Source organism: Podarcis bocagei (assembly GCF_964188305.1).
Source record: "Podarcis bocagei genome assembly, chromosome: 5".
Taxonomy (NCBI): domain Eukaryota; kingdom Metazoa; phylum Chordata; class Lepidosauria; order Squamata; family Lacertidae; genus Podarcis; species Podarcis bocagei.
In genome coordinates, this window is record NC_138129.1 from 25,402,309 (window position 1) to 25,426,850 (window position 24,542).

A 24,542-nucleotide genomic window follows, 5' to 3' on the forward strand; every position below is an offset into this window, starting at 1 on the left:
ATGTTTGAAAGCTACACACTTCTTTATGGCATAAAGAGATGCCTTTGTGTGTATTTGTTAAGTAAATCCTTATGTTTTAAGCTTTCTTGGAAATACATGCAACAATGGCATGATTTATTGCATAAAAAGATTATAACACTGGGTTTTTTAAAAGATAACCAATTATTTTTAAATATACAGCGCTACCAGCAAAGAATTATCACTGCAATGTTTCTGTTTTGTTTGCATTTCAAGAAATTAAGTGTTGCTAAGAGGACAGCAGCAGGATGAACAAGATGATACATTGCCTCCCACTGCCCTGGGATGAAATATGTTATAGAAAAGTTTGCCAAGTTCTCAGAGTGCATTCAGCCCTAGGACTGCCAGATCCTTGAATGGAGAGATTCATCCCATAATTAGGCTGCTAAGGTAGGGTGAAAGGGTGCAGGTTTTCCACTGGTCCCTTTTTCCAGATCTCTTTCCTGCCTGCTTTACAACAGCAGGGATAACCTTGACTTTATCCTGCAACAACTGAGGAGGCTGGGTGGGATTTCCAGCAGCCCCAGTCTCTTCTGTTTCCTCCAATTATTGCAAGAGACAACTATACTCTCAAGGTAAAAAACTGACAAAACAGGTATGTGACATGAATAAGAGAAATTTTTGAGTCACTACGAATAAACATTAGTCACTAGCCCTCTTCTGGCATTCAAGCTCAACATGCAAGGGCAAAAAGTGTGTAGTGGGACAGCGGCTTGAAGGTCAACCTTGTCTGCGATGCCTGAAGATAGTCCCATGCTACTCACCCTTTAAATGTTTGGTCTGAAGTTCTGAAGGGGGCTTACAAGCATGTTTGTCTGGATGTGCTTACAAGCATCCTTGCAGTCAAAAACACTGATAAATGATCAGGACACTGGGGACGGGGCAACATATACACTCTACAGTTTTGACCCCAGGTGACCAGGCTGGAAACAAGAAGACTACAAATTTTAGTTAATGCTATTGTTCTGCAGCTAAAACATATTTCTCACTTTCTTGGTTTCTAGGAGAGATGCACATGTGTCATAATATGCATAAACGTGGAAGAGCCATCCCTTGTGTAAGAGAAATGGGGAAATTGCCTCTTAAGGTGTTTGCCGTCTGCAATTTATCTTTCAACAGGTATGTCCATATAATGATCATCACCATCTTTAACCAGTGGCATCTGTTTTAGTACTGAAAATGTGGTGAACTTTTAGCCCATGAGCTAATCTTAGCCCATTAGGGAGTCCAATTTGGCCTTCAAAACCATTTCCCTCAAACCACACCCACTCACCAGCTGGCATCACCAGTGACATCAGCTGTTGAGCAGGAGGAAAAGGTTTAATGCTGCATTGGTTGTGTGCCCTGTTCCCAGTAGGGAACAGCATACGTATGGTCAAGGCAGCAGGATTTAATCCCTTATCAACCGATGAGGAGGGATTAAAGCCTTTTGCAAAAGTACTGTTTGAAGCAGCTTGTGCTTTTCTTTAAGCAAGTGGGTGAGCGAATAGTAGAACAGTCTCTCTCACACACCCCACTGCCACCTGCCAACATAAAGAAGCACAAACTGCTTCAAGCTGCACTTTTAGGTAGCCCCCACAATCCAGTTTCAGCCTAAAATGGGAGCAAGCGGTTTATCTTAAAGGCTTTGCAAGTATCACCACAATTCCCTTTTAAACATCTCAGATTGGGGGCTTAAAGGGGAAGCGAGGGGCGAGGAGACTTGCAAAACCGCAACGGGAATTTTTGGCAGGTGGATGACCGCTTCCACCAGTAGAGTGTTGACAATAATTTTTCACGAGTTTTAAAATCTTTAGTTTGTTATATTGAAGCACATCTGCAGGTGTGGCAGTGGATGTGCTGGACCATTGTCTTGCAGGTGGCAGCATAAGAACAGGCCTTTTCTGCAGCAGCTCCCTGTTTGTGGAATGCTCTTCCCAGGGAGGTGCAGCTGATGCCTTCATTATATACCTTTCAGTGCCAGGCAAAAACATTCCTCCTCAACTAGGCCCTTAGTTAATTAACATCCTATATCCTTTTACACATTTTTGTGGGTGGGGGAGTTATGTTTTGTTCTTATTATGTATTTTGTGTTTTTATCTTGTATTTTTATGCTGTGAACCGCCCTGAAATCCACGGACGAAAGGTGCTTTACAAATTTAATAAACACCCCCCACCCCCTAAAGCAGATGGCAACAGAGAATCTGGAGGGGAAGGAAGCACATTCAATGTATGAAAACAGATACTGTATGCGTGAAGATGCACATTCATGCTGTCTCTGAAGTTTATTTGCAAAGTTTGTAGACACAAGCACTTCTTCAACATTGACATGTATTGACTGCAGAAGGTTAATTCCACAGTCTGAGCCACTACACCACACCGCCTTCAGTGTACAGATATTTACACATAAAAAGGATTATGAACTTTCTAGGTTTTGAAGTCTAGATTGAGAGGTCAGTCAATCCTCACTAAGCCTTGTATCTGCATTCAGCATGCAGGAAAGAAGTTAGAGCCACAGGATCCCCATGTATGATTATACAAGAACTGAAAGGCCAAGTCAACTTCTAACTCATCCAGGAATACCTCTATAAAAACTAGATCTACTGTTTTATACTGACTAATATTTATTTCCCCATACATCAGGAGTGTAAAGGCAAGTAAAATAAAGCAGAAAATAGTTTTGGTTCACCTATAATAGAGCAAATAAAAGAAAGTGAAATTTACAATATGAATTTCATTTTAACAACCTTAAACTACTCTTGCATATTGTTGGATATAGCTATTCTACAAACCCGAATTTCAGATACAGTGGAATCTAATGCAAGGAAAAGCTAAAAAATAGACCCAAACAAAGTACAAAGTAAAGTGAAGATGGGGTACCTTCCATTCTACCCCTGGGCCTCAGTCCACTCCTCCTCCCCACATGCACACATGATACATATGTCTAGCAGGTGATGCAGAAACAAATCCTTACAGCATGGATAGGGAACCCATGGCCTCCACAAGTTGCTGCACTCCAAGCAATCCCAGCCAGCAATGACTGCTAGAAGGCCACAGATTCCCTATCTCCACTCTGCAGGACACCTCAGAACATGTTGGACTCTCCTTTATTAGAAGTTTTTAAGCAGAGGCTGGATAGCCATCTCTCAGGGATTCAGGTCTATTGGATTTCCTGAAGCGGCAGACAGCATGGATGCGGTGGCTGCTTTGATGTTCCTTTGAGCTCTGGATTCTATAACATCAGACTATGGGAGGGAGCATAGCTCAGAGCAAGTCCCAGACATCTCCAGTCAAAAGATCAGGTTATGCAGACAGTCCAGAGTACATTTTGAAACTATTCAGAGACACCACCTGCTCCTTATTAAGTCTTCCTACATGATTCAAAAGTGGCCATTTGTTAATAGGCTGACCTAATGTAATACCCGATTATGAAATCCTACATACAGTTACTTGAACAAAGTCCCATTGTGTTCAATTCGGTTTACTTCCAGGTAAGCCTGCACATGACTGTAGTCTTGAATGTGAGATTTCTCTCTCTTAGCCAACATTCCATGGCTACTGAGTCCTCACTGGGCTACCTCTCCCATTTTAGCATTATTTTCTTCCTAAAGACTTTATGTACTTCTGAAAACCTTGTCTGTATCTCCCTCACATGTGTTAAGTGCTGCTGTTTAGACTACATAGGAGCGGGTACTCAACCCTATATATGATTATTATATACAGCATAAACAACCCTATCAATATTACATTTAACAAATGAGCAGATCCCCAAGCCTGCCTTTCAAGAGAAGCACAATTCTCCCCATTTTGCACAAATTGCTTGTATTATAAAGTCTCATACCACCACCACATGGAGTTCTCCAGGTTGTTCATGCTTAAAACTTCTAAGAATTTGTAAAATTACCACCTGTCTTGAAATGAGCTTTTCTAGACACGTTAGAACTGGTACATGCCCAATTCCAGTTTTTCCACTATACTAGTCTAATGAGTTTATTACTGAATCATCAATGTGTACAGTGGTGCCTCGCAAGACAAAATTAATTCGTTCCGCGAGTTTTGTCATCTTGCGATTTTTTTCGTCTTCCGAAGCACGGTGTCGGGAAAGTTTTGGAAAAGCTTCAAAAATCACCAAAGTCTTTAAAAACCTTAAAAAAGGCTACCACACCACGTTCTATGAGTTGCTCCTAGAAGTCAAGTAGCAACTGTATTAACGGTGTTAAGAAAAAGGAAACAAGCTTGCAAGACGTTTCCGTCTTGCGAAGCAAGCCCATAGGGAAAATCGTCTTGCGAAGCAGCTCAAGAAACAAAAAACCCTTTCGTCTAGCGAGTTTTTTGTCTTGCGAGGCATTCGTCTTGTGAGGTATCACTGTAGTTTTAAAAATTTTCGGCATGGACACTAGTCAGGCTACTAAACTGCGAAGTATTCAAACAATTCCAAGGCTAGTAAGCATTACTCTGGCCACAATTCTTACCCTTAGTTATTCTGAACAGGCAACACTGCAAAAGCAAAAATACCACCAGCACATAAGAAAGTGCCTTATGCTGAGTCACAACACTGGTCCATTTAGCTCATTCTTGTCTACATTACCACCCGTACCTGGAGATGCCAAAGATTGAACCTGGGATCTTCTGCATGCAAAAAAGATGCTCTCTCACTGAGCTGCAGCCATTCTTTCAATAACAACAAAGGAGTGAAGGAGATTCTTGGATGCATTAAAAATGTAACTGCCCCAAAGTAGCATATTTTAAGAGCATTTGCCATGCTTATTAACTAGACTTGTTATTGAAAAAACAGCAAGTAAACCTTTACACAGGGCACGAAAAAAGAGAAACTACCTGTCCTGTCCTCCTGAGCAACTGATCCAGCATACCCTAGTTATGTACAAGACTACTTCTGACCAACATCACAAATTTCTTACTTTTTCGTGTCTTGCATTTATCTCCTGCCTTTCTTCCTAGGAATTTTACAGCAGCATATCTCATTCTCCTACTCATCCACATCTTAATCTCATGACAACTCTGCAAGGTAGGTTAGCTTAAAAGACAGGGACAAGCCCAAGGAAACCCAGTGAGCTTCACAGCAAAATAGGGATTTAACCCCAAGTCAGCCTAGGCCCATTTAGTTAGCCTGTTTAAATTCTATTGACATCAATCAGATTTAGACCATTGATGTGAAGTTTGGCACATGATAGTGTGAAGCAGCACAGTTTGACTGGTATCGTATCCATTTCATTTCTCAAACAATGCATTCTTGAATTGGACAGTAGAAAAAATTACATCACAGCAAGTTTGCAATAGGATTTTCTATACTTTTGCATCATTACATCTTACTTTTACTTGTAAAACAAATGTTAGAAATGCAAGTAATGAAAGCTTAGCTTCAGTATTTCTTTAGCTGCCATTTAAAAATTAACAAATCCCTGGAAAAATATCCCTGGAATTATACAAGCTGCATTTACTGCACAACCTATCCTAAAGCCAATGTATGTTTGTCCATCATATCTGAACAGCCTCTCTCTAGAACAAGGAACTGCAACCTCAGAGGAAACCAAACAGCTGTTTCAACAAGTTTTGGCTGTTGTTCAAATACTGAAACGCAAGCTCTGACCAGGAATGCATATCCGTCAATGAAGAGCCCAATTTAAGCCATGCCAATTTCTTGTAGGGAAAGAAGTAGTGAGCTTAAAGTGACATATCAAATTTGAAAAAGAATTGCTGTTCACTAGCATAGAAAGATATAAAATAAATGGCAAGTCCATACATTAGGTTTTCAACCAATGTGAGTCTCTACACATTACTTTTATGCCTCAAATCCTGAGACTGTCGGATTTTGTCCACTAGCTCACTTTTGAGACAAATTATGATCAATATGTTTGAATGGGTTGCTGTTCATAGTCCTCTTCACAACTAACCCTTAAAGAGGGGAATGGGGAGACACCAGCTGACCCCACCACCTGTCAGGAATACTGTGTATTTATGCCAATAGATCAATAAATCATATGAACAGTTGCATCTTGCACTGTAGATTCTGCCTTGAACAGGGGGTTGAGCTAGATGACCTCCAAGATCCCATCCATCTCAACAGCTGTACGACACATTGTCACCAAGTTCACTTAATTCAACAAAATCTGCTGAAGAGGGTGCTTGTGCCTTTTTCATAGAAAAAGAAGCACACCATATAGGCTGCTTTCCTCAGCATCAGCGAAAACCTACAAAGCTGGTTTATCAATGGTTCTTGAGTTCCTGCTCTGTATCAGTGGGACAAAGGGTTTATCATGAAAATAAATTCATGGTATACTGATGTTCTAGGCTTTAATTTTCATTGTATGTCACTTTGGGAGCAAGGTATACACAGAACATGAAAGCAATAAAAATAGATAAATATCTATGCTTACCTTTCTACAGATGCTACACCGCGCCAGGGTGCCGCAGTGTTAGGCCTTCCAATGGACAAACCTTTCCATATTACAAATTTTAGGCTCCAGAATGACCTCTAGGAGTGCTCCCACACTTTACTATTATAAAGGGAGATAGAACCTCACCTGGTAACATTTCCATCTCTTCAGTTTCTTATATGAGAACACCATCTAGACATTAACAGTACAAGGAAAACTAAAAATTATAGGACTCCTTCAAAATGACAAATCATTTTAACTGATTTTATATCTACAGCTTTTTGTATTTTTACTGTTGTTACGATAACTGCTTTTGTTTCTGATGTTTTTGATCTGTTTTATATTTGTTTTATGGTTCTCTTTTGTAGGCTATCTTGGAAATCTAGATTAATAAAATTACATTTTTTCAAAAGAAGACTAATCATTTTCACCATGCAATGCTACAAAACCCGTGCTCTCCCAGAGAATTCTCTGTATGCTCCGATGCACATATGACACTCCACTGCAAATGACTGTGCATGAGGATCAGTTCCAAAGGAAAGCCACTGCAGGAGCTCTGTTCATACAGGAGATTCCGGATTTTCATCAAGTAATTTGCATTAGTAAAACTTAAGAATTGTTTCTGCCATAGGTTTCTGGTGCTTTGTTAATATGGCTGCTTACAAAAGCAGGACTAGAGTTAAATTCCTACATGGATACAGTGGTATCTTGGTTTGCAACCGTTTTGGATTACAATCACGTCAAACCCGGAAGTGTGTGTCCCCTTTTTTGGATTACAACCAATTTTTTTTTTGGGGGGGGAGACCCCATTGGCGAAAGCACGCCTTGGGTTACAACCTGTTTTGGTTTACAACTGGATCTCCGGAACGGATTATGGTTGTAAACCAAGGTACCACTGTATAGGGAAATACAACTAGCTTTACTTTTGGTTTTGCAAACAGCAGTCAACTTAAAAGAAGCTGGTTAACAACAGAACAGATTCCAGGGAAAGTTGGCAAAACAATTTTTAAAACCATTTTATCCACATTGCAGAGTCTAAAGTCTTTTTCTCACTTGTTATTTCCAACCTGTGATTCAACAACCTTCTGCTGGTGAGATTCCCAACTATTCTATGGAAACTACTTAAGATGCTAAACTATATCAAGAACCAGTGATTGAGAGGTGGAGAAAATGACATAAAATGGGAAGAATTGGAGGATGCAGAGCTATTGTCTACTGAAGCTGATAGAGAAAGTCCATTGATTTTAAATACGAACATTATTGGATTTAACTATTTTAATGAAAGGAGAAAAGTACAAGGAATATCATACAGCCAAGAGTAATTATATTTAGCATAATGGTTAGATCAGGCACCCCCAAACTCGGCCTTCCCCATGTTTTGGGACTACAATTCCCATCATCATCCTGTTAGCTAGGGATGATGGGAGTTGTAGTCCCAAAACATCTGGAGGGCAGAATTTGAGGGTGCCTGGGTTAGATCTTTCCCAAGATCTTGCTAGTTCTTTAATAGCTAATGTCCTCTAATTCAACTGGTGGGTGTGGATTATGGCATGATCTAAGGCATAACAACAAGCCTATCACGAAACCAATATAATGGTAAGAAAAAATAAAAATGTATGTTTGGGTCAATAGTGGATCCTGGGTCTGAAGAAGTTGAAGGCTCCTCCTCTAACTCTAAGATAAGTGGGGGGGGGGGAGCCAGCAACATGTCTTTAGCTAGGGCAATTCAAGTACACAGGGATCTCGTGGAAAGGGAGATCAGGTGTGATCTAGCAAGACATGTGATACACCTAAGTGAGATGCTTTGAGTGAGGCTGCAAGTACACTCTCTTTTCCTTGAGGCAGGAACTGGTCTATATTTAGTCATCTAGTAGCTCAAATCTGTGCAACACAGCAAATCTCTGGCAAATAATTTTAACAGCTTTGTAGCCTTAACAAGCATTCAATGTCATGACGACAGAAATGTTCACACACCTCAATAAGGAACCGCAGACAACTTCTTTCTTAGGAGTTTGCTATTTAAAGAGAAAAGGTTGATTATATTCTCAAGGGCATGAATTAGGGAAATGAATTGCCTTGTCCTCTCATGAAAACAACGTACTATGCTGCAGAGACTGACAGATGGACAAGTTTATATTTTTTTAGTATTTGCAATACTGTTTTCTACCAGATGGACGTATCCATATAATTTTAACCAGATGAGCAAATGCTTTCCTTAGACAGGTGCTATGCAGTTCTGTAATGGTGGCCCCTCTTGCCTATAGCCAAGCTTGTGCCCCAACATGTGCTAACTCTAGTGACCACGCAACTCCAGATTTTCGTCCTGCCCAATTGTTTTCTGGTCAACAAATTACCAGGCCCTAAATGGGCAAATATCTGCGGGAGTGCCTCCTCTACTACCAGCCGGGGGGAGGAAAGGTGACTTGGTTTGCAGTCCCCACCAAGGTTCTTGGTTGAGGGGACAAAGGAAGAGCATTATCTGTTGTAGGGTCCCGACTCTGGAGTTATCTCCCACTAAAGGTACCTTCCTTCCTGCAGTGCCCCACCTCACCACCATTACTGGTTTTGATGTCAAATGAAGGCATTTTATTTACCCAGTCTTTGGCAGTTTGATAATGAAATGTTTAATTCTTTGCAGCAATACATGAGTCACTGTTTTGATGATATTCTACTTTAAAAACAAGGGTTGTATTCAATGTTGCACTAAGTAGTTCTGCTTGCACATAGTTTATGTTTGCACAACAGAACCTTGTCTGCTCCCCTTCCTCTGTGCAACCTCTTAGTTTGTACTAGGGGTTACCCCAATCCTCTGGAGCAGATCTGGGGAGGGTGTGGAGCAAACACAGGGACAGGAGGGGGGAGTCCTACTGTGCTAGTGGTAACCCTTGGACTAACAGGATGAGTTAGTAGAATACTACTCTGCGTATGCCTATTTTTTTTCTATTTTGCTTTTACATTTGAGACCTTTTGAATGAAGGGCTAGTCACAAGTGCTCTACATTAATAATAAAACCATCTTTTCAGGGAATTATTTCTGATACCATTTTTTAGCTCACCTCTCAAACTATGCAAGAGCTAATTACTTTTGGAAATAAAGCTATCAAGTCTCATGGAAATAAATGCATCAAAAACAGGCCCCAGCAAGGGTCTCTAATCATATTTCTTTGGCGAATACACAGATTATGCATGTTTTGTTCAAGTTTCTCCTTAGCTACATGCAGCTGCACATAAACAGTCCAAACATCTGTGACCAAAAATAAAAAAAAATTCACTACACCATACACGCGCTCCAATATATACACCATTTCAATATATACACTGTGCTTACAAGCCTATCAAAGGGGGAGGGAAAGAAGGGGGGGAAATGCAGATACAACTTAAATCTGAGATTACAACTTAAAAAGCTTAAAAGTAGGTGGTTCCTAGAATATATATTCTTCACAAGAGCACAGGGCAACTTGGCCTTTATCTAAGGAGTGTTTTGAGGAGACAAAATATTTTCACTGCATGTTTGTGATAAAGCTTAGAGGTTTCTGAAAGCCTCCTTACTGCCTCTTTGCTGTTTTTCTCTTGTGCTCCCTTGCATACCTTATCTTTGCTCTTTCATTTCCATCTGATGGGAAACCCTGACGCTGACATTTCACCAAACAGCACAAACTTTGCTTATTTGTTTCTCTGGGGTATCAGAACCACAAAGACTGTTCTCTTTACTCAATATATCAATATATTCATAAAACCAAAAAGGTCTAGTTTTCAAAACAGCAAATATTGGATGTGAGCATTCTAGAGTACTAGTGGGGGTTTTTAAGTAGGTCCATTGTGATCAGGGGAGCCTCATTAGTGGAATTATGTGAATTTTCAAAGAACTTGAAAAGGGTTGCTTTATATGTTTTGTTTTTAAGTTTCTTATAAAACTGCTTTGTATACTTGCCAATATCATATCTGAAGTGAATACGCATCTTCAAGTTCATTTGTCAAAACATGCAAGTTGGGCCAGTTGCAGCTCCCTGCATCATGTGTCACTGGTGCATCTTCTTTGTCACCTTGTACAGAGGCTGAAAACATGTTCGTTTCAAAAGGCACATAAAGCAGGTCTGCAACAAGCACCCATTTAAATTGTGTTGCATTAAGTGACCCTCAAAATAACACAAAGAAAACTGAATGAGTTATAGAATTATGGGAGTGAAATGGGCTCTCATTTGTTAGGCAAAGGCCTGTTTCACACATTACACAGTAATAGACCTGGGTTTATAACCAAATGTGCCCTCAGTCAAGGGTTGTAGCCTCTCCTAGTTCTTTGATGAGTGAGCCTACAAGATGCACATATTTTCAAGCACCACTTGTCATACTTGCACTTTACATTATCTAGTGTACAATGTGTATCTAGACAAACTTCTAATTTTGTCGAGACTCAAAATCTGTGAAACATCTAGTAATAAAATCAGAAGGTATCATGTTAATATGAATACAAGACACACAGTTCATGCATTACATTTCTATGTGTAAATCTGAGAGAAACACCCAATGCCTTGCCAAAGTTCAAAAAGTTGCTGGAAGGGAACCAGAACCAGGATACTTTAAATCACTATAAGTGTAGATACATTATAGAACTCTTATGATAAATTATTTCTAGGGTATTGTCTAGGTGGGAGTCACAGAAGTGCAACACCACCGTTTTAATGTAACATAAGAGGCAGCCAAAGTTACACGTTTTGAAGAAGTTTCTAACTGCTCAGACCTTCCAGATCCTACCAAGTCCAGATGAATCCACTGGTTGAAAATTACCCCCATCCAACAAACCACACATTCCTAACACAAATCATCAAGGATATGAGGAAGGAGCATTTTCTGTCATTAATTCTGACTACCCAATTGTAAACAGTTTATCAGTCCAAAGTTGCCTTTGGAAAATTTACAACAACGAAAAAGAAAAACCACTATCCCACCAAGCTGCAACCCTACACATGCTACCTTGGGAATTAAATTTCACCCAACTAACTGAAATGATGATGATGAACTACAGCAGTAGTTCCCACAACTGGAAGTCCATGAACCCCAGGAGGGCTGCATAACCCACCCAGGGGTCCATGGCACCATTCACATAGCAACAACTATCACAGAAATGAACCCCTATACTACAGTATTATTATTTAAATGTATTACCCGCTCTTCTACATTAAAAATAGTGTAAAACAACTTCTAGGTTGTATGTATCTTAATGAGGACAAGACACATTTCAACACTTACATAGCTAAATATCCCAACTAATCATCATGCCAAAAGAAAATTATGCTAGCTATGCTGCTGTTCCTGTCAAATCAAGTAGAATTAAAGTGTCATGATCTGAATGTGCAATTTAAAGCTCTCTTTAAGATATATGTAACACTCCATAAGAGATGGGGAGGGAGAGAAAAGATATATAACACTATATATTCATTTTTCATGACATAGGCTGTAAGAACCCTACTAAGGCAGCAGATTTAAAGTCTGTTAAGACAACAATCAGTTTCAGCCAAATTTGTAAAATGAATGAAAAAGACCTGTGCTGATCTTCATAAGACTTTATTTTCAAAATACAAAATAGCTCTTCTCTTAGGAGCTTATGCTCTCATTAAAAAACAACTAAGAAGAGAGTGATGCAGATGCCAACAACACTGTAATTCACACGGTCTGGTTTGCACAATTATTCTGCAATGAAATTAATAGAACAGTTAACATGAATTACATGTCAAGTATATATTGTAATTTCCACACTTCATGCTGACAGTGCAACTAGGAAAATGAACAAAATCCAGTGGGCTACCCCCAAAAAATGCCCGAAGGTACAAATGTACTCTTTGCTCTTATGCAAATACTTGAATTTGTATGTAGCTTTGTTTGAGCTAAAGATGGCTCTTGAAAACTCTGTAAATTCTGATTTACTGTTTAGACTGCAATCTCCCTTGCGGGGTTTGGCCACTGAGATATTTATGTTCAGTTAGTTCCTCATTGACCCATTATACTTGTGCATTTCTAAAAGTTTATCATTGAACAGTTGAAATTAACATATGTTCTGATCTCACAAATATGGATTAAAGGGGGGGGGGCAAACTGTTCTTATCACTAGCTGGCCGACTGCAGCTTACATCAAATCATGAGTCACTATGGAATGGCCTTGTATCACCTAAACACACTAGACAGTAGTGGAAAGAAAGCTTGGAAGTGAGGGAAAGGGGAGATGAAATGTTACCTGTTAACAGCCATTATTTCCTTGAGCTGCTGCTTTGGCACCACTTTTGTTTATTTACTAAGCCCATCACATCTTTCTTTGCTGTGTGATCCCAGTCAATCAGGGATCATGTAATGAACATGACACTGCAGCATCAAATAGCCCATCAGATTTGGCTTCATGGCAACTTTATTGAGGGAAAACCAAGCCATGACCTTGCACTTTCTTTCTTTCTTTGGGGGTTGGGGAGAGAAGAGAGAGCACACTAACATTGCCAAGGCAACCAAACTAGAGCTGATGGTTTCACTGCTTGCTAGCGCTGAATGACTTGCATACTTACAATTCACTAGCTGGGGCAGGGTGCAGATGGCACCAAATCATCCCAATCAAGGTACTGCCCCAACTGGTTAACTATACAGAACAGTAAGCATCATCCTAAAACCATTTGCTCCATCCATCAGATGATCTCAGCCCACCTCAGTGAAAAATGCTACTTCCTCTCTACAAAGCAAAACAGAAAATACAGCAGAGAACCACTCACATGACTTTAAAAATACTTTCCCTTTTGATGATGAAGAGGCAAAAGTACTTGTGGACATACAGATGCACGACCCTACATTATATAAACATTAAATAATACAAAATGTTATTCCTTTATAAGCCCTCTCAGTAAGCAGGCAGGCATACTAGTTTTCAGTGGAGCAGTAGGTCAAACTGAACCAAACAAAAACTTGAGCATGCTTTCAGCAGCCACTGACCAGGAAAAAGCACTACCCAGTTAGCCAGAAGCACAAGAAGGACTGTGCACCAACATTTTTTATAGATGGAACAATAGCAGAACAAGGCAGATGAGCAAGGACTTATCTCCAAAATTGTACTGCATCTGAAGCACCTTCAAAGTTCAGCAGACCTGCAAAGATGAGTGCCCGCATGCTGGGGGAGAAGAGGGAATTATACCATACTGGAACTGATTTGTGGATTCATACATTAATAAGCAATACATGAAGGCAACAAGATTCTGGAGGCGAGTGTTTATCGTCCTTCTGTACAATTCACAATGATTGTATTAATTTTGCTTATGCGTGGCTCCAATTTCTATTAGTGACCAAGTGTCAATGACTATGGTCAATGATATCAAAAGACACTAAGAGATCAAGTAATAGGACACATCAACAACAGTTACTCAACAAATGTGACTCTTGGAAGCAATCTGTACTCCCACAGCCCATCACAATTATTTACTGAGGATGAGGAGCACATTTCTGAGCCAACCTGAGTGTAATCAGTTCACTAAAGAAATGGCATCATTTGCAATGCAGAACACATAAGTTTTTATAAAACTGCTAGATAATACCACACAGTAGGAGCTACAACTACCGCAGTACAGTGGTACCTCAGGTTAAGTACTTAATTCGTTCCGGAGGTCCGTTCTTAACCTGAAACTGTTCTTAACCTGAAGACCACTTTAGCTAATGGGGCCTCCTGCTGCTGCCGCACTGCCAGAGCACGATTTCTGTTCTTATCTTGAAGCAAAGTTCTTAACTTGAAGCACTATTTCTGGGTTAACGGAGTCTGTAACCTAAAGCGTATGTAACCCGAGGTACCACTGTAATACTATTGTAAACAAGTATATAATATCAAAGCACAGATTTTCTTCAGTGTAAGGACATGAAAATCTGACACACAGTTTCAAAACCAATGCTTGCAGCTGCATAAGCTGCTGTTTGACATGCAAGTTCTGTATGGTCTTGTTGAGTGCTATTAATGCTACATTTTGTAACTAATAGCACTATGGAAGAAATGGGAATGACTGAAGAATGGTTGGGTTCTCTTTAAACATGGTACACAAATATTTACTTCAGAAAATGAAGGAAAATGTGTGGACAGTATCTCATTGAACTGTACAAGATAATGATAATGTATATACAATTCATAATCAGCTCAAGTAAATCATATCAAAGCTGCCCAACAACAGGAAATAATGTAAACTTCTATCTCATCTTTGGAAATCTTTTTCAACAGGGAACTCTGACCAGAGAAGTTGCAAAACTAGCCAGAATTAATAATAAAAAATGCTAATTTGGGCTACTGCCAAGCATTCAGCCAATGAGCTCTACAACCAAAGATCTTCAAGATCTTCAATATTTTTACTCACTTAGACTGCAGATTAAGCTTATCCACAATTTAAATGTGAAGAACTGAGGCAAAGAACTTAAGCAGCTTGCCAAAGGTCACATGCTAATTCATCTGCAAAGACAGATAAAAGGAAACTAAGGAGACCACACCTAGAGAGAGGGGAAGATCAGAATTGCAAACCCTATTATTCTTGAGTTTATTTGGCTTACCATACCTGGAGTTCACAGATCATATTAGAAAGGAACAGGTTTCCCAATAATTGGCTGATACAGGAAAATAAGAACAAGCTGACATTTCCCAAAGTCATTTGTTTCCTGGCAACATTAAACAGAACACTTGCTACCAGAACCATAGTCCTTGGAGGTTGATTGACTAAACTAACCTATGTGATGTTTTAGAATTTAAGTTTCTCCTTTTTTATTTAGCTATTGTTTACTACAAATCCCTAGTTCAAACAGCTTAAAACTTAATAAGCTATTTCATGCATCTAGTAGATTCTGCCATTTGTAAATGTTATTAGACTTGAATATTTAAAAGTCATTCTTCTACAGTGGTGCCTCGCAAGACGAAATTAATTCGTTCCGCAATTCTCTTCGTCTTGCGGGTTTTTCGTCTTGCGATGCACGGTTTCCCATAGGAATGCATTGAAAATCAATTAATGCGTTCCTAGGGAAACCGACTTCAGACCAGATCCGGGGACAGTCTGTCCCCGGACCTCTTCTGAAGGCTGGGGGGGGGGACAAGGGCTTTTCTTCCCACCCCCAGCATTTTAAAAAACCCCGGGACAGCGGAGGACTTCTCCGCTGTCCGGGGGATCTTAAAATGCTGGCGGGCGGCATTTTAAAATCGCCCCGGACAGCGGAGGACTTCTCCGCTGTCCGGGGCGATTTAAAAGCCCCTGGGAAGGCAGGCAGGGGGGAGCAAAGACTTTCGCCCCCTGCCCGCCTTCAGAAGGTGTTCCCGCCCCCCTCCCCCCTTCGGAACATCGTTCCGAAGTGGGGCGGCTGGGGCAGCTGTTCCCGCCCCACCTCCCCCCTTCGGAACATCGTTCCGAATTGGGGCGGCTGGGGCAGCTGTTCCCGCCCCCCCTCCCCCCTTCGGAACATCGTTCCGAAGTGGGGCGGCTGGGGCAGCTGTTCCCGCCCCACCTCCCCACTTCGGAACATCGTTCCGAAGTGGGGCGGCTGGGGCAGCTGTTCCCGCCCCCCCTCCCCCCTTCGGAACATCGTTCCGAAGTGGGGCGGATGGGGCAGCTGTTCCCGCCCCCCTCCCCCCTTCGGAACATCGTTCCGAAGTGGGGCGGATGGGGCAGCTGTTCCCGCCCCACCTCCCCCCTTCGGAACATCGTTCCGAAGTGGGGCGGCTGGGGCAGCTGTTCCCGCCCCCCTCCCCCCTTCGGAACATCGTTCCGAAGTGGGGCGGCTGGGGCAGCTGTTCCCGCCCCCCCTCCCCCCTTCGGAACATCGTTCCGAAGTGGGGCGGCTGGGGCAGCTGTTCCCGCCCCCCTCCCCCCTTCGGAACATCGTTCCGAAGTGGGGCGGATGGGGCAGATGTTCCCGCCCCACCTCCCCCCTTCGGAACATCGTTCCGAAGTGGGGCGGCTGGGGCAGATGTTCCCGCCCCCCGCTTCGGAACAGCGTTTTAAAATGCTGGGGGTCGGCAGCGAACGCTCCTGACCCCCAGGATTTTAAAACCTCCCCGGGACAGAGACTTCTCTGCTGTCCCTTGGAGATTTTAAAATGCTGGGGGTCGGCAGCGAACGCTTCGCTCCCGCCCGCCAGCATTTTAAGATCGCCCGGGGCAGGTGGGGGGAAGGCAGGCGGGGGGAGCAAAGACTTTTGCCCCCCGCCGGCCTTCAGAAGAGGTCCTCTTCTGAAGGCCGGCTGTGGGCGAAAGTCTTTGCTCCCGACCGCCAGCATTTCCCTATGGGCTTTCGTCTTGCGATGCAAGCCCATAGGGAAATTCGTCTTGCGAAGCGCCTCCAAAACAGAAAACCCTTTCGTCTTGCGGGTTTTCCGTCTTGCGAGGCATTCGTCTTGCGGGGTACCACTGTACTTTAGCATTTTGAGAAATAGAGTTGAACCAAAATTGTCATATAGAAACATTTTTGTGGTGTTACTGCAGATTCTATTACGACTCAAAACTTATTTCTGAGGAAGCAAATGTACTTCAGTGAGAAGTTCCCATCTAGCAAGCCAGAGATTTGTAAAGTTGTCCTCAAGCCTACATAATATATTTCACTGCTATTCCACAGATGTAGGCCTCTAATCTCTCTTACTACCAATATACATTCTCACATTGACCAAAACAAAAGCTTACTCAATGATATATTTTACTGAAGATTTGTTATGCAAGCCTGTGAGGGAATGTTGAAAGCAAAATCCTATTCTACATGCTACAAAAAGTTTATTGTAAGGCACCAGGGTTTTTGTTTCTTAGTAATTACCCACCATAGCTAAAAATCTTTACTTGTATAAAAAGAAAAGAGCTATGTTTTGCATTGTCTAACATATACACTTTTTGGTAGTGGTGGGAGAACTAGCAAGTTGAAACAGATTTTAAGTCTTCAATACAGACACAACATCGTTCACACAATTTTCCTCTGCCAAACATACAAATTCATATTGAGAGCCTCAAACCCATAGAACTGTTGGAAACTATATCACACAAGTTCATTTCTTCATTAAACTAAGTTGCTTGCTTTCAGAAGCATGCAACGTCTTCATTTCTGTATCAGAGTAATATTACATGAGTTCAATCCTCCAAGCTATCAAATCTTGGGATAAAATACAGCTACAAGATGACTAACAGGTCTGCATAAGGGGGGGGGAGGGGCAAAGCCTGATGTAAAAAAATGAAAGTGAATATTGCAACTGAAAACTTTTTTAAAAAAATAAAAAGAACATTTTCTTAAAAGCAGTATGGGATTGCTAGTTCTGGTTACACTTTATACTGCAATTTCTGGATGGTTTACCCTGGAAAATTATTTTCCATCATGGGCAGATTCAAAAATCTGCAAAAGCACATGGTTACAACCCTATCTGAGCTGTACCATGCACCAGGCAGTTGGGTGAATGACATCTGAATGCACCCTATGAATGTCAAAGAGAAGAGTACATGTAAACTAACCTTAACTGTGGCATGTTAATTTTCTATGTGGAAAGTGGTGTGGTTGTTCTGATGAGAGCATATCAGCATGTACTACTACTGCTGCTGCATTCTGAAATAGTAAGCCATGGGATATACTTTACCTGAATGGTTAAACTGGCTCTTTGAATTGGCCCTATTCAATTGCTGCATTTGTGCAGGAGAATTATTTTGAAAATTATGAACAGGAGACCCTTCTACACATGGTGCTTAAGATAGTGCTTATAGATGGTGCTTAAGAAAGCACAGAAAAAATAAAAGAAAGTCACAAGTTTATAGAAAATAAAGTACCAAAATGAAGCATAAAGCAGATTTATTCTACAGAAGTACCTAAGCAGATGTTTACAAGGACAATCTGGTTAGGATAGGTATTGATACTTGGCAGGCCAAACTTATGCTTGACAGCACTTTGTTTCCCAAACCATACTAATGCATGAATTTAGTTCTATTCACAGGAAACAATACTATGCATTAAACCAGTAGTGTTCACTGGGTGTTTCCCATCAACTTGAGAATTTCTACTATTCTTTCCTTAGCTTTTGAGATCTAAAACAGTTCACACATGGTGGCACAGCTGTACATTACCCCAAACTGGCTGCCTTCATCAAATACATATGGTCATTACATACTCAATAAACAGAGATATGTAGTTTTAATCAGTGCCTTTAAATAAATAGGAATAGACAATAACAGTTCACTACTTTTCTGTTTAAACACTTTTTCACATTTTTAGAACTGTGTGCTTGAAGCTACACGAATGGAAGATCTGGGAGACAAGAGGAACTAGCAAACTTTGTTAACTACAGTATAAAGAGATCTATTGAACTAAAGATGCTTTGTATGGGGTTAATTCTATGTCTTCTCCACTGCTTTACTTAGAATAAAAATGGATATTTAGGACTCTAACTTCAACATTCTGACTCAGAAGTCAGGAACACAATAGTGTAAGTAAAAAAAGAACATGAAGGCAAGTACAGTCTTAGTGGCAAGGTCAAAAAGGATGTGACTATTGACACTGTTATTTCTTGAAGAATAATCAAGAGCCTGTGGCTGATTGCAGTGAAATAACAACTAAAGAAAGTCTGGAGTCAACAAAAGGGGAGAAAAGCCATCCTCCAAAGCCATCTTCATACTTTACTTAGTCAGTGATAAACATTACTTGTTTGTGAAATAATAAATACTCAGGCTAGGAAAATGTTTCTAATTCCCAAGTATAAGACTGAAAATATTAGAGACCATCACTATGTTAAGGCAGCATTTAAGTTTTAGGTGCCCAAGGTAACCAGACACTTGAGATAGACCTGCTCAGTACACACTTCAAAAAGAAGTCAGAATAGGGCAAGAAGCCAAAAGATTCAACACAATTACAGGTATATTGTAATTCAAACCCAAACCCCATCTTCAGCACAGTCTTAACACTGAACTGCTAATCCCTATAGAATAAAACCACTGATATTTTTATTTTATGTATTAGTCAATGGATGGCCATTACAGAGTGGTTAAAAATATTAGTGCTTATTTCTTAGCAGTTGGGGAGGTTCTGCACATTTTGTACATTTCTGAAAAATCTAAAGGTCTTAGCAGAGATATTTCAACATACAGGGAGAAATACCTGCATTACATCAACACATATTCTTAATCATAGATGACTTCATACTCCTTATACAGGAGCAGAAATTCAGAAGATAGAGAACCTGCTGTCAATCCAGTATGCAAACATGCTACGCAGAACACTGCAATGTTTCATGAAAGCAAGACAGCCAGTATCATAAAGCCCCCAGGAGTTAAAAGCCAAGGTGAAATCACCTTTCAAAAGGTGGGAGAAGCAATCTTGGCATTTTCTGACAGATATGTCATTCCAACTCTACATCCCCTTCCCCCAGAACCTATTTTCTCCTTTTAAAAGAAGAGGAAAGCTATGCAACAGTGACAAAGGCATATATAGCAAAATCATAATCCCCACACACAACAGATTTTTTAATTAAAAAAAAACCTCTCAATATATCCATCATCTATAGCTTTTATAAACTGAACACAAACATACACCATCAGCTACCAAACTTTAGCAAAGTGATACCGAATACAATTCTAGAACTGCCTGTGCTGTTTTATTTTTGCTTGTTTTTAAAATCCAGAAATAAAATCCCTGTTCCTGCATCCAGATCTTAAAATATGCTGTGTATTCAAATGGATGGAGAATCAGTTTAAGAGCAACATGTTGCAACCACCTTTCTACAGGGGAAGGTTTTGAAAGAAACAGAACTGGGGGAGGAGAAAAAAAGGACGAGGTGGGAATAAAAAGGCAGCGAGGAAACTAAACCAAGCTTTGAAAGAACAAAACAAAAGCAAGCAAACAAAAATGACGGTTTTCCCTTTTCGGGAAGAATATTTGGAGCTAGGGTGGTGATTATATCGCATGTTTTCACTGCAGGAGGCTTCTCATGGGCAGCTCGAGGGAGGAGGAAAAGGAGAAAGAGACACACACAGGGAAGAGACAGAAAAAGAAAATGGCGCAGAGACTAAGTCCCGACCGTCGACAAGGCGACTTTCCAGGGGGGAATCGGAGCCCAAGAGGGCTTCCGAAAAACCAAGCGAGACCGGATTTGGGGTCTCCACTGCCCTCACTACCGAGAAATGGGGTCGGATGGGCTGAGGGCCCTATGATATCCGAGTATTAGGAAGCTCGATGGGAACAATGGGGCCGATGAGCGAGGAGACGGGACTTAGTCTCTGGGACGCCATGTCTGTCCTTTACCATCCTCAGCAATACAAGAGAAGGGGAAAGAGAGGGAGAAAGGAGAGAAAGCAGGGCAAATCCTACCCACTCCCCAGTACAGAGGGACAAGGCACTCACCATTCGCTCGGAAATCTGGATCGATCTATGGGGGGGAAAGGAAAGAGGAAAAAATACATATATATTTTTTACGAAAACAGGACCTGGGTATGGTTTTATCACACACGCGTTTTTGCCCTGTTCCAAGGCAAAACACGAGCCGAGCTGAGGAATCAACCCGGTGGCCCTTAAAAACTGATTCAGGGTTACCCCTTAGCAAAAGCGAGGGGGGGGGCAAATAGAGATCCCCCCTCACTTTCCCCACCCCACCAAAGTTTTCCCATCCTATTTTAATTGCCTTCTTTTTCCTCGTGCGTGGCTCAGTATTCCCAGTAGGATTTTTCCTCAACCTTCCCGCACCGCCCCCCCCCCCCATTTAAGGGCCCTACGTGCCCTCTAAGCGCTAGGGGAGAAAACGAGAATGAGGAGGGGGGACCCAGAAATTTCCCCTCCCCCAAACCCCCCTTCTTTCTGGAAGGAGTTGGGGAAGATTCGGGTTCAGAGAAATGACGGGGGGGTAGGAGATGATTGATTATAGACACAGTGTCTACAGGCAATTTGAAAGAAGCCCTGCGAGAGATTAAGGTCTGACTCTCCGCAGGCAAAAGGGGTCACCCCTCAAAGGGGTCTGATGGGATGCGACGGTTTGGGGGAGCAGAGAGAGAAAGAATAAGGTGAAAGGCCTAACTACTATTAAAGGGCCGCAGCCAAATAATTCCGGTAGGAACTGAAAGCAATGAGGCTCTCTCCCTCAGAGAAAAGAAGCCCCCCCCCAAAACCCCTCTTTATTTAGCGCCCCTCCACTATTAAGAAGGGAAATACCTGCTTTTGAGGAAGCTGAGGCAAAAAACACCTTCCCGATATTTATGGGAAGGGGCTAAGTTATGAGGGTGAAGGGTTCTCTTTCCCCTACACCTGAAAGTGGGGGGGTATCTTAATTTTTCCCCTCCAGAGGAACTTTAGGCCTCGGTCTCCATCCACTTCCCCCTTAAGAGTAAGAGTAGGAGCCCCCCGCCCCTTACCTGGGAGTCGTTGTGCAGCTGATCCCCACTCATGCCTGTAAAGCAGGGCGGGGGCGGGAAGGGGTAAGCCTCGCAAGAGAGCTTGGGGAGCAGGCAAAGTCTTGAGGCCGAAGGGAGAACGCAGCCCCCTCAAACAGCACAGTCAGTTGTGTAACAGACTAAGTCCTCGTTTCCCTTTACTGCGCAGGCGCCGCGACTTTTAAACCGAGGGGAGGGGCTTAGCGAACAGCGGGAGGAGGGAGGGCAAGTTCGGAGGAGAGAACGCCTTCGTTAACATGGCCCAACCCTTCCGTTGCCTCTCCTCCAATCAGCATGCGCCGTGACTGAGATTTGCATGCCAGCCACGCCCGCCACCTCTTGGTTGGACTCGCCTCCCCGCCCCGGCTACACTTTGTGCCTGATTTGGCCACGCCTCTTCCTTCTCCGCCGTTTACGAAAAATGCCGGTTGCTCCCCCCTCCCCCTCGCGCGTCTCTTCCTTCCTCCCATCTTCAAAACGCCGGGTTCTATTTACATATCCGGTCACGCCCCTTCCTCCGGCACCAATGAGGCGGCACGAGGCGGGCTCGCCTTATTAACATATACAGAGGCAAGTTCTCCCTGCTGAGAGAAAGGTACTTTTTCCGCAGCACGTTGTGCAAGACCCATGGACGCAGTGCGCCTGCGTGCCCTTTCAGCCTCCCCTTCCAATGGGGGGGTTTTCTATTAAAAACTCACCTCATCTAACCCTCACCCAGTTCTGGACACCTGTTAGCCGGTATGTAAGGTGGAGGAGCCCTACGTCGGAGCCAGACCGCTTCTCAGACGTCTCAATGCTGAATTATACCTGCAAAATATCTTTTGCAAAATTTATTCTGTCCTCTGTTGTGAACCACATTTTTTTCTCCCCTCCCCCTTTCTATGAGCCGATTACTATGATTTGTTTTATTATTGTTCATGTTTTGATGATGTATTTTGTGTTCTTATCTTGTAGTTTTATGCTGTCAACCGCTCTGATTTCTTGACATGAAGGGTGGTATTCAAATTTAATAATAATAATATGGCCATATCCCCACGTTTCTTTTAAAGCACACTTAGAACAATTTAAAGCACTCTTATAACCATTTGGCTTCCCCAAGAGAATTCTGGGACCTGTGATTTGCTAAGGGTGCTGAGAGTTGTCAGAAGTCCCCTATTCCCCTCACAAAGTGTTACAATTTCCAGAGAGGCTTAACAACCTCTTCCCAGAAAATTGTAGCTTTTGTTGTCCAGCAGTATTTCACTTTCCATTCTTAAGTTGGGAATAGAGAAGTTGCTTTGGAAAACAATAATCAGGCATCCAAACAACTTGACCAGTCCAACGATATTGAAGAATCATTGCTTCGACGTCAGTGATCTTTGCTTCTTCCAGTACACTGACATTAGTTTGCCTGTCTTCCCAAGTTAAGTGTAATTTTTTTTCTTATGAGGAGTTGGAGATGGCGTTTATAAGTGGTCCATGTTTCACAAGTGTACAGTAAAGTCCTTAAACACTTGGCGCTTCAGTTGGGAGGAAGCTGCACTCGCAGAGCTCAGACAATGCTGGATTTCGGCATCAGTGTCGGTCCTTGGGGAAAGATAACTGCCTAGGTAGGAGAAGTGATTGACGTTTCCCAACATTACACCATTAAGTTGGATTTGTGATGCTGCAGAGGGGTTGTTTCGTGCAGCACTTTGTTTTTTTGGCTATTGAGTGGTAGGCCAAGCTTTCCGTAAGCTTCTGAGAGGATATTTAGGATGGTTTGGAGGTTATCCTCTGAGGGTGTACACACTACATTGCCATCAACATAATAGTGCTTTAAATATATGGTGTGAATGTGGCCTTAGTTGTCTCCTTGGGCTTTAAATGGGCAACAAAAGACAGCTGAGCATGCTGCAAACGGATGTAAAAAGGCAGTGTGGGGAAGCTTGCTCTCTAACATTAATTCATTAATCAATCAATCAATCAATCAATCAATCTAATAATTGTTATTCACCTTAGGGTCCAGAGTTTTATTACATATATACCTTACATTTCTTCCAAGAAGCTCAGGTTGGCATACACAACAAGGTAGCTTAGGCTAAGAGATGGTTGCTGTCCTGGTGAGCTTCATGACTGAGACGAGATTTGAACTCTTGTCTCCCAGGTCCTAGTCCAACTACTAAACCACACTGACACTAGTCCTCCTGCAACCATCGTACATCTCCTGACCTGTGAGGAAGAGGAAGAGTGTGAAATAGGCAGGCAAAGAGAAATTCAGGCCTGCTCCAGGCAGACTGTCCCCTCCCTGCCCCCTGCTCAACTTTAAATGAAATATCATTTGTTTTAGTTCTTTAACATTGTAAACTGCATTGGGTGCCTTTGGCAGAAAAGTGGAATATAAATTCAATGAATAAGTAATAAATAAACAGAATACCTTAGTTGTCGAAGGCCAGAGTAGAGAGTTGTGTCTTCCAGCAAAGGTTGTGCAATGACAATCCTAGATGCATCTCTGTGGGGAGGGAGTTCCACAATTTAGGGGCTGCCACAGAGAAAGCCCTCTCCTAAGCCACCAGTCTCTGCACTTCTGAGTGTGGAGAAATTATCATATTCTGCTTGCTGATGGCATTGTCTATAGTTACGTATTGTATCTTAAATGTTTACGTGTTAGATTTTTGGGGTTGGGTGTTTCTTTAAGGTTTTTATATACAACTTTTCAGGTGGGCCTTACAATACAGTTTACATAGGATTATTTCCTATAGGATCAGCATGAACAATTGACAAAAGGAAAATTACACATTTACAGTGCATCCCCCCCACACACACACA

The 24,542-nt window shown here is 41.9% G+C and overlaps 1 protein-coding gene across 1 annotated transcript in view; it reads right to left on the bottom strand.

Annotated features, from left to right (window-relative positions):
- The window catches only part of TOP1 (DNA topoisomerase I), an 82,233-nt gene extending 60,313 nt beyond the window's left edge, over positions 1 to 21,920 (bottom strand). The window contains 2 exon segments of the mRNA XM_081196828.1: positions 20,737 to 20,761; positions 21,738 to 21,920. Coding sequence (XP_081052954.1) covers positions 20,737 to 20,761; positions 21,738 to 21,770 — 58 coding nt within the window. The 5' untranslated portion in view covers positions 21,771 to 21,920.
- Between the last annotated feature and the right edge of the window lie 2,622 nt (positions 21,921 to 24,542).